We start from the raw sequence: 13729 nt of genomic DNA on the forward strand, positions 1-13729 counted from the left end.
TGGGCATATCATTAATAAATACGTTATCATAATGAGAAAAGATATTATCAAATTGTGTTTTAAGTAGCAGTATTATGACACACAGAATTCATTAAAAATCAAAATAGTGTGCTATTAATCTACAAATTGCCATAGTAGCATATTTTCAGTGCCAGGCTGAGCACTGTATGGGTACAAAGCCAGTAAAATCTGGTTCCTAGAGAAAGCAGTATCAGAAACACATTCTGGAGCAGCCAAGTATTTCCGGGGGAGGGGAGTGCAGATGTATCCTGGGCTGTCATGGGTCCTTGTGGTGCCAGTGCTCTCTGGAACAGTCTGTGGACTACAGTGGCAGATTTATGAATATGCAGCCACAGATGATGCAACAGTAACATCTAAAATCACGAGGGCCTTCACTGGAGCGATGCAGCCCAGGCAGAGCACCATGCCAGTGGCACTACAGCCCCGCAGACTTCAACACTCATTCCCAGCCAATTTGTGCATCTGCAGGGAGCTACTTCTCCCCATGAGGAACTCTGCCCAGCCCCCACTTCAGTTTCTAAATAAAGTTGGCGCCGAAGTTAGGAAATAACGGCTCTTGTTGGGTGACAGATAATAATAATCTTTCATATCGCAATCCTGAGCTTGGGGCCAAGAATCAGCCATCAGCCACTTGTCAGCACTTCCACGTTTCACTCCCTTGTCAAGCACAACCACCCTACCAATCAGCTTGGAAACTAACCATCATCAGCAACGTGCTTTGAATTTTAAAAGATGATGCCACAAATTAACAGCAGGCAAGAAAAAGGCACAAACATGTATTTATAATTGAAAAGGGAATGCAGAAAGATACAGAGTAGGAACTAATGCAAACTACTGGTGCATCTTAAATGTGAAATAACATTAGAAAGCAGTGAAATAACCATAAAAAAATATGGTAAACAGTACTATACATCACAACACACCACTAACAGCACAACTTTTCATGCTGTGAGCATCCTGATAATGGCAGAGTAGACCTTAAAGAAGAAAATTCTGAAAAAAGATAAAACATACATGAAGTATTCAATGAATAAAATTTAGGGAGCTACATGCCAGTGGAAACAAGAAATATACCTTTGCAGGCAAAGTATCTTGTTATTCAAGTTACTGCATCTGCATAATACATAATCAGAAAAGTGAAAGCCTACATAGCTAATAATGCCATCCTACTCAGAATAATCCAAGTCATGCATTGCCAACACTGTCTGATACCTCCATGTGTTTTTCAGATCTAGTTATAGCAAAGCAAACTTCCCTAATTTCAGGGGCTTTTAGCCAGATGAATGGAAGCATTTCACATAGTATGTGAAAAATAATTAAAATGAATGCAGTGACAAGTTTATTCCAGGCATGTCACTTTATCAGAAGAATGTTTTTAAAGCCTGTATCAATTCCTGGTAGGAAAATGTTTCACAGAATCTATCATACACCATAAAACAGCACAAACAATGTGCTATATGGAGAATAATTTCATATAGTTTATTGTCACCTGGAGCCAACAGCAAAGCTTTGTTTAAAGCACTCTAGATGTTGCAAATGTGCACATGGGAAAGGGAGCAGGGCAAAAGAAAAGGTAAAAAATACCCCTGTAAAGTGCATTTGGAGTTAAATCCCCTCCCCAGACACACACTCCTAACCAAACCCCAACAAGCAGCTGGTTTACAGAAGTCCCCTCAGTAACATACTTCTAAGCAGAACTCTGCACAGCTCTCCCAAACCACCAAGGTAGTGATGTTCCTTCCCACCAGCAGGCACACTTCATTTTTCCTGTGTACATTCTTGCCACTTTCTGCAGAAGTTTATTCCAACTTGGGTTTATAAATACCATTCCATCAAAAGAGGAAGCTCTTGAATAATGATTGTAATTTCCTTCTCGTCCAAGTAGACAGAAATTAAAAAGTTTCCTGCACCGAAGTGACTTAACAGCAGCAGAACAAGTCACTCGATGCCAACACAGAAAGCACAAGTATGGATGTTTTTTTAAAGGTATAAAATCGTAGAAAAAATTACAAAGGCATATGTTTACATTAAACTTTCATGTAAATACAAAAATCTTTTTTACAGAGGGGTGCTTACTGGGTTAAAAAACAAATTCTCATACCAACCATTTACACGAATTATTTAGGTCTTCAGTTCATGTCACATGACACTGCAATTTGAAGGAGACCCAAGGGAGCTGTTGACAGGCCCTGCTTCTCACCTACAAACCAAGAAATCATTCAAATGATTTTATGGTTATCAAAGGAGCCAGAAACCTTCAATGATTACCTCAGGACACTGATTAGTGCTGTAACTCACCGTAGCATGGCTTCCTCTTATCACTACCCACAGGCCATGTGCAAAATATGTCAACAGCTGCACAGCCTCCATTCCAGCCCAGCAGGGAGGGCTAACACCAGCTCCTTGTCTCCACACAGCACCATTCCAGCTATTATCCAAGCAAGCAAAGGTAAGGAAGCACTGAAGTAAGGATCTACCTGTCAGTGTGAGCACACACTTAGAGGGCCATATTTAACTTAGTAGTTACTAATTCATCCAAATTAAGTGAAGGAACAGCAAGACCAGCATTATTGACCCAGTTTAAAGTACAGTCAAAGTATATTCTCTTCATCCCAAATTTTCAGTCCAGATAGGGTTGTGTTCTATATTCCACAACAGTATCCCTGCATTTCTCCTCTGCTCTCATTGTCTCTACCCCAGAATAAGAAGTCTGACTCTCTGCTATCCCAGCTTGGGGTAGATACCCCAAGTTTGGCACTGGGAAATACACAGAGATCCTGAAGTCTTGCTCCAAGGCTCAGAGACACCCTGCTTGTCTTCTGCCATTCCTTAATCACAAGGAGAAGGGAATTACAATTCAAAGCAGGGATTTCTACAACTGGCTTCAATAGGCAACTCCTACACAGATCCTTATGATACTCACTTGGATCCCACAGCAGTGGTTGAATTCAACTATGCAAAATTGCAGAAGCTACATCAGGGCTCAGCATTTGTGCATTTTGAAGACTACAAGGAAGGAGTAATTGAAAAGAAAGGGTAGGCACTTAGGATAAAAAGGAGATTAAGGGCACTGCATAGTAAATGACAAGAAAAGAAATTATCTCCCTGGAACAAGCTATTGGAATCTGGATAGATTATCAAACCTTAACTGAATACCAGGGCAGCAAACTACCATAAGAACGGAAAAAAAGTGTATATTTTATATGTATTAAATTGTTATTTAAATAGAACTTATAAATAAGATCTGCCTGAAAAGAATGAGTGAGCACACACTCCACGCTTGCCAAGAAGATAGCATTGAGATATTTCTTCTAGACCAAAAAAAATATTCATGGCAATGCTGCACATGTCCAGCACAGATCGGTGTGTTTTCCTGCCTCTCTGAACTGAAAGCATTGCCTTCCAGTGCAGTGTAGCCTACTTAAATACTGGGATAATTTTCGCCCTTATTTTCAAGAAACAGTACTTTTAAAGGAAATGTGTATTATCTCAGATTCTACTTCTGTGTATGTAGATATGGTATTTAAACTCAAAGAATAAATATTTTGCCACATTCAAGTTTCCTGTGCCATTAATTTTATATGTCTCATTTGGGGTTTGTGTCATATGTTGCATGCATATTTTAACCTTAATAGGCTGAGAAGTATGTTCTTGTGCATATTTGTGTAAACTGTATACTGATTATAAACCAATTAGCTGATCATACAAATGAAAAGGATTTTTTTTCCATGCTAGCTATAATTTCTCTGAAGTTGGCAGTATTTGCAAGGGAACACCAAAGCCTGTCTGTGCAGAAGGCCTGAACATATAAACAGCAGAAAGATAATCCAACCAAAAGACAGATCAATGCCTTCAAACTTACTATGCTCAAAAGGAAAACCAAAGCTGAGTGTACTGAGGGTCAGACACCTCATCAGACATGATGAAGGCAGCCTCTTGCACTGCTTGGTAATAAAATACTTTATGAAGGAAATATTTGAGGTTTGCCTTTCTGTTGAAAAATAAGACCAGAACCATAGCTTACATACATTATTGAATACAAAACTCAGAGTCATCACACTCATCACACACATGTCAAGTCGCCAACAGCTTGTCTTTTTAATAAACGGGGTGTCTTTTTGTATCCAAATAATCAAAACACTATTGAACAAAATGATGAAGCATTTTTCTTGTGAAATACTTCTCCCATTTCTCTAATTTACAAAAATGGGCTTAAATATCAGTTTTGCATAAAACAGACTTTTCATTCCTAAATTAAACCTATTATGTCATCAAATCTACTTTCACAAAACTTCCCTTTTAGCATAGGATGCAAATTCCCTTCATTATTTAAATGTAGGCTGGAAGGTAAAATAAATAATTCTCGAGAGAACTAGAAAAAACATTTCCTTGCTTGCAGTGTTTGGCTTTGATTAAGAACATGTAACACGTGATGAGCCGTTCCAGATTTGCTGGCTTGAATAAGCTCAATGCAGACGGCAATTACAGTTTATAGAAAATAAGTATATGTGACAAGGCAATATATCTTTGCCTCAAATATGTTTACTCATATAGCAATTGTTGTTAGTTTACTTACAAAATACAGCCTATCAGCTCCAGTTTTGCAACTTGGCCTAAGCAAGAGGGTTCTTTTTCCCAGATACACAAAATAGCACAATCAATATGATACTTAAAAATAGAATACTCAAAAATCAGAACAAAAGTAGTCTACAATAAGCTATAGCCATTTAACAGTTAAGCTCATTGCATGCAAGTTTCCATTATATCCCTTTACACCTGAATGAAGATCATACTGAATTTATGACTTGATCTGAAACAGTTGCACAACTTCAGATCTGTTTTTAGATTTTGAAAGTTAACTTAGAAGAGATGGAATTTCACCATGTTGGAAAAGCACTTAAGAAAAAAAAAAGAAGATATCTTCCAGTGTTTTCCTGTTCCAAGATCTGGTTGTAATTTTCTTATGTTATTAGATAATTGTAACAATAGCAATATTTTTGCCTTTTTTAAACAATCTGAAAACGTTCTCAGGGAAGAAAAGGCTTTGCCAACCTTTATTACCAATGTGTAACAATGCCAATTCTAAACAGAGAAGAGGAATTAATTTTTTTTTAAGTCAGCTTTAAAGAAGTTTTAGAAGAATAGCTCTATATGCCAGCCAATAAATCTGGAGTAGTGAAAAGATATACCAGAAGACCCACACCTGTTGAGAAATGGATTTTCTTGGCATATGAACTGTAGGAAGAAGTAGAAGAATGATCCCTCCCAGCTTCTGGCAATGGATATGCAAGGCAACCACAGCTGACATTCATATAGCCTTAGGCAGGTCATCCAGTGCCATAGTCTTTTTCCTTCGACAGGGGCTGATAATGCAGCACCTGAAGCACCCATCAAAACTAGCCTAGAGCTGCTGCAGCCCAGGGAACTGCCAGGGAAAGCACAAGGCTGTTATGCTTCTCCAGCTCCATCTCTACACTCAAGCAAATGGTCCTTTTTTGAGCCTTTCAGAGGCGAAGCAGGAACCCACTGGAGTATTATATTAGAATGCCCAATTTCTTAGATGTTACCTGCCATCACTACCACGCTGTAACAGATCCCAGTGTCTTAGTGAGGCAAGCAAAAACCCAGGTTTTGCCAAGAGGCAGCCTGAGGCAGAGACAGCTGAAATACATGGAAGTTACTCATAAATCTGGATATGTCACTGGAATAAATCAGGAAAAAAACCCCTCTGCCTATCTGAAAAATCAATCTATATTAAAGATACTTGATCCTGGGAGATAAGTGTGGTAATTTGGCCAATAGTTTAAGTGCATTAGCAAAAGTTCCATAGCAGCTCTGTGGCAGATTAGAAAATAACCCCAATATTTCTTAAATGTAGCCCTAGCTTCTAGATCGTACTTACAACCCTGTAAAGAGAGGAAATACCTACACAAATACATCAAGGCTTAATGTAACAGTTTCCTAAATTATGTCCACCACAGCAGCTGTCACTATTGTTTGTTTCCATTAGGTCACTAGTATCTGTGGTCAAAAAGAAACATTAAAGGAAGATAAATGTTCTGATTTTACCACCCACAGTGAAAAGCAGACAAAATCAAATCCTTCCATCTTCTCTCGGTCTTTATAACTAAAACTTGAATGATTCACTGATGGTGACCCATAACTAATAATACCAAAGCCAGTTGCCACCCTTACTTTGCAATGAAAGTACTAACCCAGCCAGGCTACTACTGGTGAAGTTACACCATCTTTAAATTGTTCCTAGATTACATGTATAATCCAAAGTAGAAACATTCATTACTATTGTGGTTTAACCCCAGTCAGCAAATAAGCATCATGCAGCCACTTGCTCACTTACTTGAGGAAATAAGCCTTTACAAGATGTATTTCCATTTACATACTATAAGAGCCCCTAATTTCAATACAGTGCTAAGAAATAATTAGCATGAACAAAAAAGATAAAAAGTTGGATCCTAAATATCTTTCCAGTTCAGAAATTCATTCTTTTCCTCTTAGCTACGTAGATGTTTCTTACAAATAACTTAGCTATTTTCCTTGAATACCACTGTTGGACACTTGTCAATATTCCTCAAGGAAAAACTCTCTACACGCCAGAAGCCCAAGAGGCCAAGATTCTTCTGCTTAAAATGTAAATGCCTGCTAAAGTGCTGACACTTAAATTAGGCCAACCAAGCTAAGTAATAAATCTACGCAATGTAACACCACAACAGTAGAAAAGCACTTATCATCATCTTGGTAATAGAAACAATGCAGCAGCACAAAATACTTCACTCCCACATCACTGGACTGCTCTGAAGTTCCAAGCAGCAAGATTACATTGCCCAAGAAAATAAATAACACTGCCTACTATTTTCACGGGTGAACAGTGATTAAAGACCTTTAGATGCATCCCCATCTCCCTCACTTCCTAACAATAAGGAGAGAAAAACCAAACCAAAAGAACAACAACAAAAAACCCCCCACAAACCCATACCCTCTTTCAAGTCTGGTCACATTCTGTGATCAGTAAACAGACTGAGTTAATGTTTAATAAAAATCCCAGGATAAGAACACTTTAAGAAAACAACGCCAATAGCATTTAGGGTTCCCTTTTCAGTAACATATTGCAACAGTTTCCACAAGGAGATCTCCCTCAGATCCTAGAAAACTCTTATTGAACACAACAGCAACTCCTTGCCCAGCTGTCCTCACTTAAACAAGGCTACTTTGGCACCGTGCTCAAACTGATCCCAGGAAAAACGAGGGGAAGCTTTCTTGGCCTTGGTATGCTCTGTGCATCCTTAGCTGTACTGCTCGAGCGCAGCATCCTGCAGCTGCTTGCTCTGCAGCAGTGGAAACAGCTGTGGAGAAGCAGCCAAAATGAAGAGTGCACCAGCCCTGACATGATGCAGAGGTAGCCATGAGAAGTGCAACCCCCACCAATGAAATCCAATGCAGCAACATCCTAACAAAATCTGCTACACCCAGATCTAACCTCTTCCTCCACCTACAAGATCTTCATGTCAGTCTTTGCTTTTCTCCTTTCAACAAATACGAGGGTTTGTATTCTTCAGCTAGAGACAGAAAAAGAGAATTTCTTTATCTCCTGAATCCTTTAAAGCTTCTGAGCCAAAAGGAAGAAAGAGGAGGAGAAAGCCTGTGTTCTAAGTATCATATTTGGAGTGTTATTCCCTTGCGACTGAACTGAATCTCTGCATCTGCCACGGCTATTAGCCTTCTCCAAATAGCAGCTGAAGCAATATGGAACAAACTTGGTCCCCAGATAATTTCCCAGCTACTCATATGTTTCTGTATAGCAGCCATGAAAAAGAATAATTCTTGGTAATTTAATTCTGCCGTTGCTTGAAAAACCTATGACCCAAATCAGAAATGTTGGACGTGTCTACAGATTCATGATGACACTGCAAGCTCAAAAGACAAAGCTTTCTGAGATTTATTTTCAATTTTTTCTTTCAGAGGACATCAATCCTTGCAAAAGAGGTGGAGATTACTCCCCCTCACATGTTAAAGGAAGTCGTACATTTTCCAAAAATTATTAAATCTTCTTCACTTGCAGTTGTAAACCTTAAGACCTCTATTCAAACTGCAGCTCAAATACAATATTTGCTGATAATACAGAAGAAGAGATTTCCACATGCGTAGTCCTAACCGGTTAAAAGACATGCCAAAATGAAAATTACATTACAGCAATGATTAATGACAGCAGATTATTCTGTATGAGACAGCAAGTAAGAAACTGTCCAGTGAATTCTCCAGAAGAAATTACAGCACACCTCTTGCACAGAGACAATTGTTCTCCTACAAACAAACAGGAGCATAAACATAACCTAAAGAAAAATCCAGCTTTTATACTGCCAATTTTTGGTTTAATTCTGATATTTCTGAGAGCAGGACTGGGAGCTAGGGAATGAGACAGAAGATTTGGAGGCTTTCATTTTAGCAAGCCAAAACCCTACATAGGAATCTGCATTGGGAATCAAGCCAGACATGAAGAGCATACATTCCAGTCTGAAACAGAAGACAGTGAAAGACTCTTCCCAGGAAACTAATGCATTAAGTTTTAATGTTTTCCACTTTTTTTTAAATTTTTTTTAAAGTTCTCTGTCCCACATAAAGTAGGAATACATGAATGTGGACTGACATCACTGCAAAAACCACCATATATGCAAGTTGTCAGTTCCCTACTTTAATAAGCTTTAGTAATCTCCTCATACAGCTTTCCTTAATTAAATGTATTGAGGAAGGATTTTTTTAAGAAGAAAGGGATGCCTGTGCAAATTAATGTGGAAATATTAGACATAATACATGCATCCATATGCCAGTCTAAGAGGACAAATTTTTTTGTTTATTGTTGTTATTATTATTCCTGCTATGCCTTTTCAGTTAAACAGACACCAGCTTTATTTCTAGAAACAAGAAAGGTTTACATTTTGTTCTTTGAAAGGTCTGAATTTAATCTGCATTTAAGCGTCTTATATACTATACCTTTTCTGTTGGTTCTAATAATTGTCTCAGACAACAGTAAAGGGCTTCCATTGGAAACTTCATTTATAGGCTTCTCTGGTGGTTTATTGGCAGTGTTTTCTTTCTTCATGTCCTTCTTTATTTCCTGCAGAAGGCAGACAGAGAGGGAGAAAAAAGAGAAGAAAGAGTTAAAAAAAGATATTATATATATAGAATATTCTAAATCTCAAGCTCCCAAGACTTTATCTTAAAACTTCGATGTATACAGCCCTGCCTACTCTAATGCTACCTCAAAGACTCTTACAAAATGCCACAAAAAGAAAGCAATTTTCTGTAACCTTTTCCAATGGACACTATAGTTTTTGTTTTTAAAATAATTCCTTATTTATGTGTGAAAATTGTAGGACAGCTTTACAAATCTCTTAGTAAAGATCACCAAAGCTGGAAGGTGTGAGGGGGAAAAAAAAAAAGGCTTCTTAGTTTATCCAGCAATTAGCTGGACAACTGACACACAGGGCAGAACCGGTACAGTGCTCCTGATGTAAAGGCAGCTGTTTCCACTCTGTTGAAAAGCCCACAGAAATAACCACCGTAGCAGGAAGAAAAATAATAACTAGGCAAATATGATAAATGTTACCATAATTGGCAGAAGCATATAGAGAGCCTGCTGTCAGAGCTGCTGCTAACACTAACACATTTTGCTGCTGACTACCTTTTAAGGTGATCGACTTCTTTGGCAGCACATGGAGAAAATAAATATGGTGGGGTTTCATGAAAGTAAATCCACAGAAAACAGCTTTCTAAGACTTCACAGTTAGTGCTTGAGAAGACGTACAATACTTCTTTATCAGCTTCTTAGTCAGACTTTAAAGGTCTAACTGTTTTGTTGCCTACACCCACTTTGACAAAGTATCTCAAATATCATCACCTCACATATATCTTATCTTGAAACACCACTGAAGTAGACAAACAGCATTACCTCCACTTTACAGATGGGAAAATGACACAGTGCAAAGGCTAAACCATTTGCTTCCAACCATGTCCCAAAAAATAAGGAAAAATAAGTTAAGTTTTGGCTCCAAGCTTTGTCCTAGAGCCACAGAGCCACGCAGGCTGGGAGGGACCTCAGAAGGTCCCTACTCCAATTCCCAGCTCAAACCAGGGTCACCTGTGAGGTCAGACCAGGCTGTTTAAGGCTGTTTGCCCAGCTGGGTCTTGAAAACCTCCAAGGATGGAGACTGCACAAGCCCACTTCAAGCCAGCCTGAAACTTTCTTTTCAAGTTCCATCTGCTCTCTCCTGTCCTTCCCACCAGGCACCACTGGAAGGGCCTGGCTCTGTCTCCTGGATAACATTCTTGTGTGTATCAGAAGGTCTCCCCAAAACCATTTCTTCAGGCTGAATAAGCCCACACCTCCCTCAGCATCTCCTCAGGGTGCATGTGCTTCAGCTTCCTCAGGCACAGAGCTTGCTTCAGTTTATCGATATTCTTCCTTTACGTAAAATCCTCATCCCATCCACAAAATGGGATGCTGTATTCTGGATGTGGACTAATGAGTGCCAGGTGAAGGAGAATTATCACTTCCCTCAATCTGCAGGCTATTATTGCAGCCCAGGATGCTGTTCACTGTGTTTGATGATAGGGTACGAGGCTGCCACCCATCAGGACCCAAGGGTCCTTTTCAGCAGAGTTGATCCCAAACCTATCATGTCCCACTCTGCATCACAGCAATTACTCTTTCCCAGGGCAAGAACTGGTACTTGCCCTTGCTGGATTTCATAATGTTCCTGTCTGGGGCCCTGTGAACAGCAGCCCTGCCTTCAAGCATGTTAATTGCTCTCTGAGTTTGATATCATCTGCATATCTGATGAGATCTACGCTGAGCAGGCATCAGGGACAGGTGATGGCTTTGGAACAACTCTTTGCCTTATAAAAAACTCAACCTCTCCTCCTCCCTTTCAACTCTTTTACATTCACTGCCCTCTTCTACATCCCAGTGCAGTATCAACCTCCACCTTCCCACAGCACTGTTACATACACAGGAAATACTGTAGCTCTTCTTTAGGTTTTCAGCATATCAGACGCGGGCACTAAACCATAGAAAGCACATTTTTATATGAAGTTTCTGAAGCTGTCATCTGTGAACAGCATCAAGCAAAGCAAGAATTTGCAAGTTATTCTCTATAAAATGCACCTTAAACCTGAACTTCTTTTTTTTTAACATCTTATTTCCCCAGTCCAACTGGTATTTCAAAGCTGAACTATTAGCTACACAACATTAATGCAGTCTCCTGTATCTGCACAAAGCATTTTCTGTGTTCCATTAGCAGAGATAAAAGTTTTATAAACTGCTGCCCACTGAGGGTACAATAAATCTTTTATCTAGTGACATCACAAAGGTAAAATAGTATCTAAAATCCAACTCATCACAGTAACTATAATAACTGAAATAACAAATGTGGATATGTGAATGAAAGGAGTGTGGTATCTGTGACAGATGCTGCTGTTGTTAGAAGAAATGCTGCACATAGTTCTTGTAGAAAAGTGAACCACATGAGAATTTAAGAACACTGTACACATTTAGAGGAATATACCACTTTCTACAAAAAAAATGTACTAGACCTAACATATACATTATTCCACAAGTTTTTTTTCATAGCTTTAAAAAATAAAATGTATAATAAACGAGTTCACCCAAAGCTTGTCACATTGAAGCTTCAAATTTATTTTGCAGCTAGGTGACAAATTCACTGTGTATTAAAATATTATCTACAGTTTAAACAGAATTTGTGACTCAAACAGTACTCTCGTGTGAACCAGACCACAAGACAACACCCTACGGAAGACCCCATCTTGCCAGAACTTGCTTCCTGTGTATCATTACTATGTTATTTTTCATTCTTTATGTCAGAATGTAATTGAATCCTCAACTCACACATTCTGAAAAAACAGTGCAATTTTTTTTCATTTTTAAAATCCTTTTGCAACTTCAAAACTGACAGAAAAAACTGACTGCTGTAACAGAAAACAGTGCTGTACCTTTTAGTCTCCAGATGAATGACACTGGTGCCTTTGTTGCTGCTGACAGCTTTTTGAGGAAGCCTTGTTTGGCTCCTGAGAAAAGCAACGGGAATACAAAACAACTCCCAAACACTGGCATTTGTTTGTAGGGTGGGAAGTCTTACATTTCCTTTCTCATCCACTATTTGTGGAAAGAAGAGAGTCACACATCCTGAGTGTCCACTCAGCTGAAATCTATATAGAATGAATTTTCACCTTGCAGTCACCAAAATCGTCTAAGTACTGCTTTATTTTCTGCCTTTCTAGTACTTGTTTGAGCTACTTTTCATTACTGTTTCCTTTGATGCTCATGAGAAGGATCATAGCTTTTCATAGCTAACTGCCCAGAGTAACATGACATGATCAACCCCAGCAGCTTGAAATCACAGATCCAGGAGAGAATTGAAAGTAAAAGTGTAGAATTGTCCAAATAGTGAAACAGAAATCAAGCAAAAGTCAATCCAGTCCTACTAAGCCTAATATCGTACCAGAAACATACCCATACTTAGCAATACCCTATAGGGAGCCCATATCTTAGCACACATTCTGCAGCAAGTTATGCCAGTTTAAGACCCTTGCACATCTTTTCAATTTCTGGTCTTAGTCTACAGCACAAGACTTAAAAACTTACAAACAAACCCAAACAAATGCCCCACACCTTCAACAGCCTCACCACTGCAGCCTGCAGCAAACATTGGTGCCGATATTACACCCTCTCTCCTCTCTCTAGTATCTTGCTTCTACCTCTTTGCTGTCTTCTCTTCTATACTGCTCACCCTTAGGGAACTTAGGATTTTAGGACTTTTCTTCAGCTGTGGCCCAAACAGAGCCAAGCATCCCTATCCTCAGGACAAAGAAAGGGACCCTTGTGCTGATAAAATTTAGAAATATTGACATATCCCTTTGTATCTATCCCCACTCTTACCAGCTGTAAAAAATAGCTTATTACTCTAAAATACCATAATGCTGTATTGAAAACTTCATTTCTCCTTGAAGAATGAAGTGAAAACAAACACAAACAAGTCTGGTCAAACAGATACACCAAGTCAGCTCACTTTACTGCAAAAAATACACTAAAAATTACTACCTTGCATATTTGGTAAATGATGCAACCATAATGGCCCTAAAATCTTTGTGCTGCATCAGTAATGGTTATAGAAGTCTCTCTACATAATCCACTCATTCCAGATCTGTAAGGAGTCAAAGCCTACCACACATGGAAAGAGTAGGCAAATAAGCTTGCAAACCTGTGCATAAAAAAGGTGGCTTGTGGGAACCTTCCCAGTATATGACAAGCTCTATTTCTGGTTCTGATTTCAAGTTGAAGTTTCCAGATATTATTTCTTTTAAAGAAGAAATTCCATGTACACAAGTAAGTAGAAAGCAAACATTCAGTTAGGATGGAAGTCCTCGGTCTGCCTTAAGTAGTTCAAGAACAGCTGAATTTAAATGCTAAAGGAGGATGAACAGAAACTAATAGTGCAGTTGTAAGTTCAAGCTTCTTGAAAAAGGAGCTTGTGTATGAAAAGAGAGAAGAAACAAGAAAGCTAAGAGATTTTACTACATTATACTTCTCTAAAATACTGGGAAAAGCTCAGCCTACTTGAGCAAGTTGTCTGCCCAGCAAGGACTTCAGTGCACCTCCTGACTAGGACTTTTGCAT

At 38.9% G+C, this 13729-nt stretch overlaps 1 protein-coding gene across 7 annotated transcripts in view; it reads right to left on the minus strand.

Moving 5' to 3' along the window:
• SH3KBP1 (SH3 domain containing kinase binding protein 1) overlaps positions 1–13729 on the minus strand; it is a 215106-nt gene that overhangs the window by 130774 nt on the left and 70603 nt on the right. For all 7 annotated transcript variants that reach the window (XR_001877520.1, XM_017831489.1, XM_017831488.1 and 4 more), the window contains one exon: positions 9028–9151. Coding sequence is in view for 6 of the 7 variants with exons in the window: in XM_017831489.1 (XP_017686978.1) it covers positions 9028–9151 (124 nt within the window). In the remaining variant the exon portion in view is untranslated. The remainder of the gene's footprint in view (positions 1–9027; positions 9152–13729) is intronic.

Source organism: Lepidothrix coronata, unplaced genomic scaffold (assembly GCF_001604755.1).
Source record: "Lepidothrix coronata isolate B3197 unplaced genomic scaffold, Lepidothrix_coronata-1.0 Scaffold191, whole genome shotgun sequence".
In the NCBI taxonomy this organism is placed as follows: domain Eukaryota; kingdom Metazoa; phylum Chordata; class Aves; order Passeriformes; family Pipridae; genus Lepidothrix; species Lepidothrix coronata.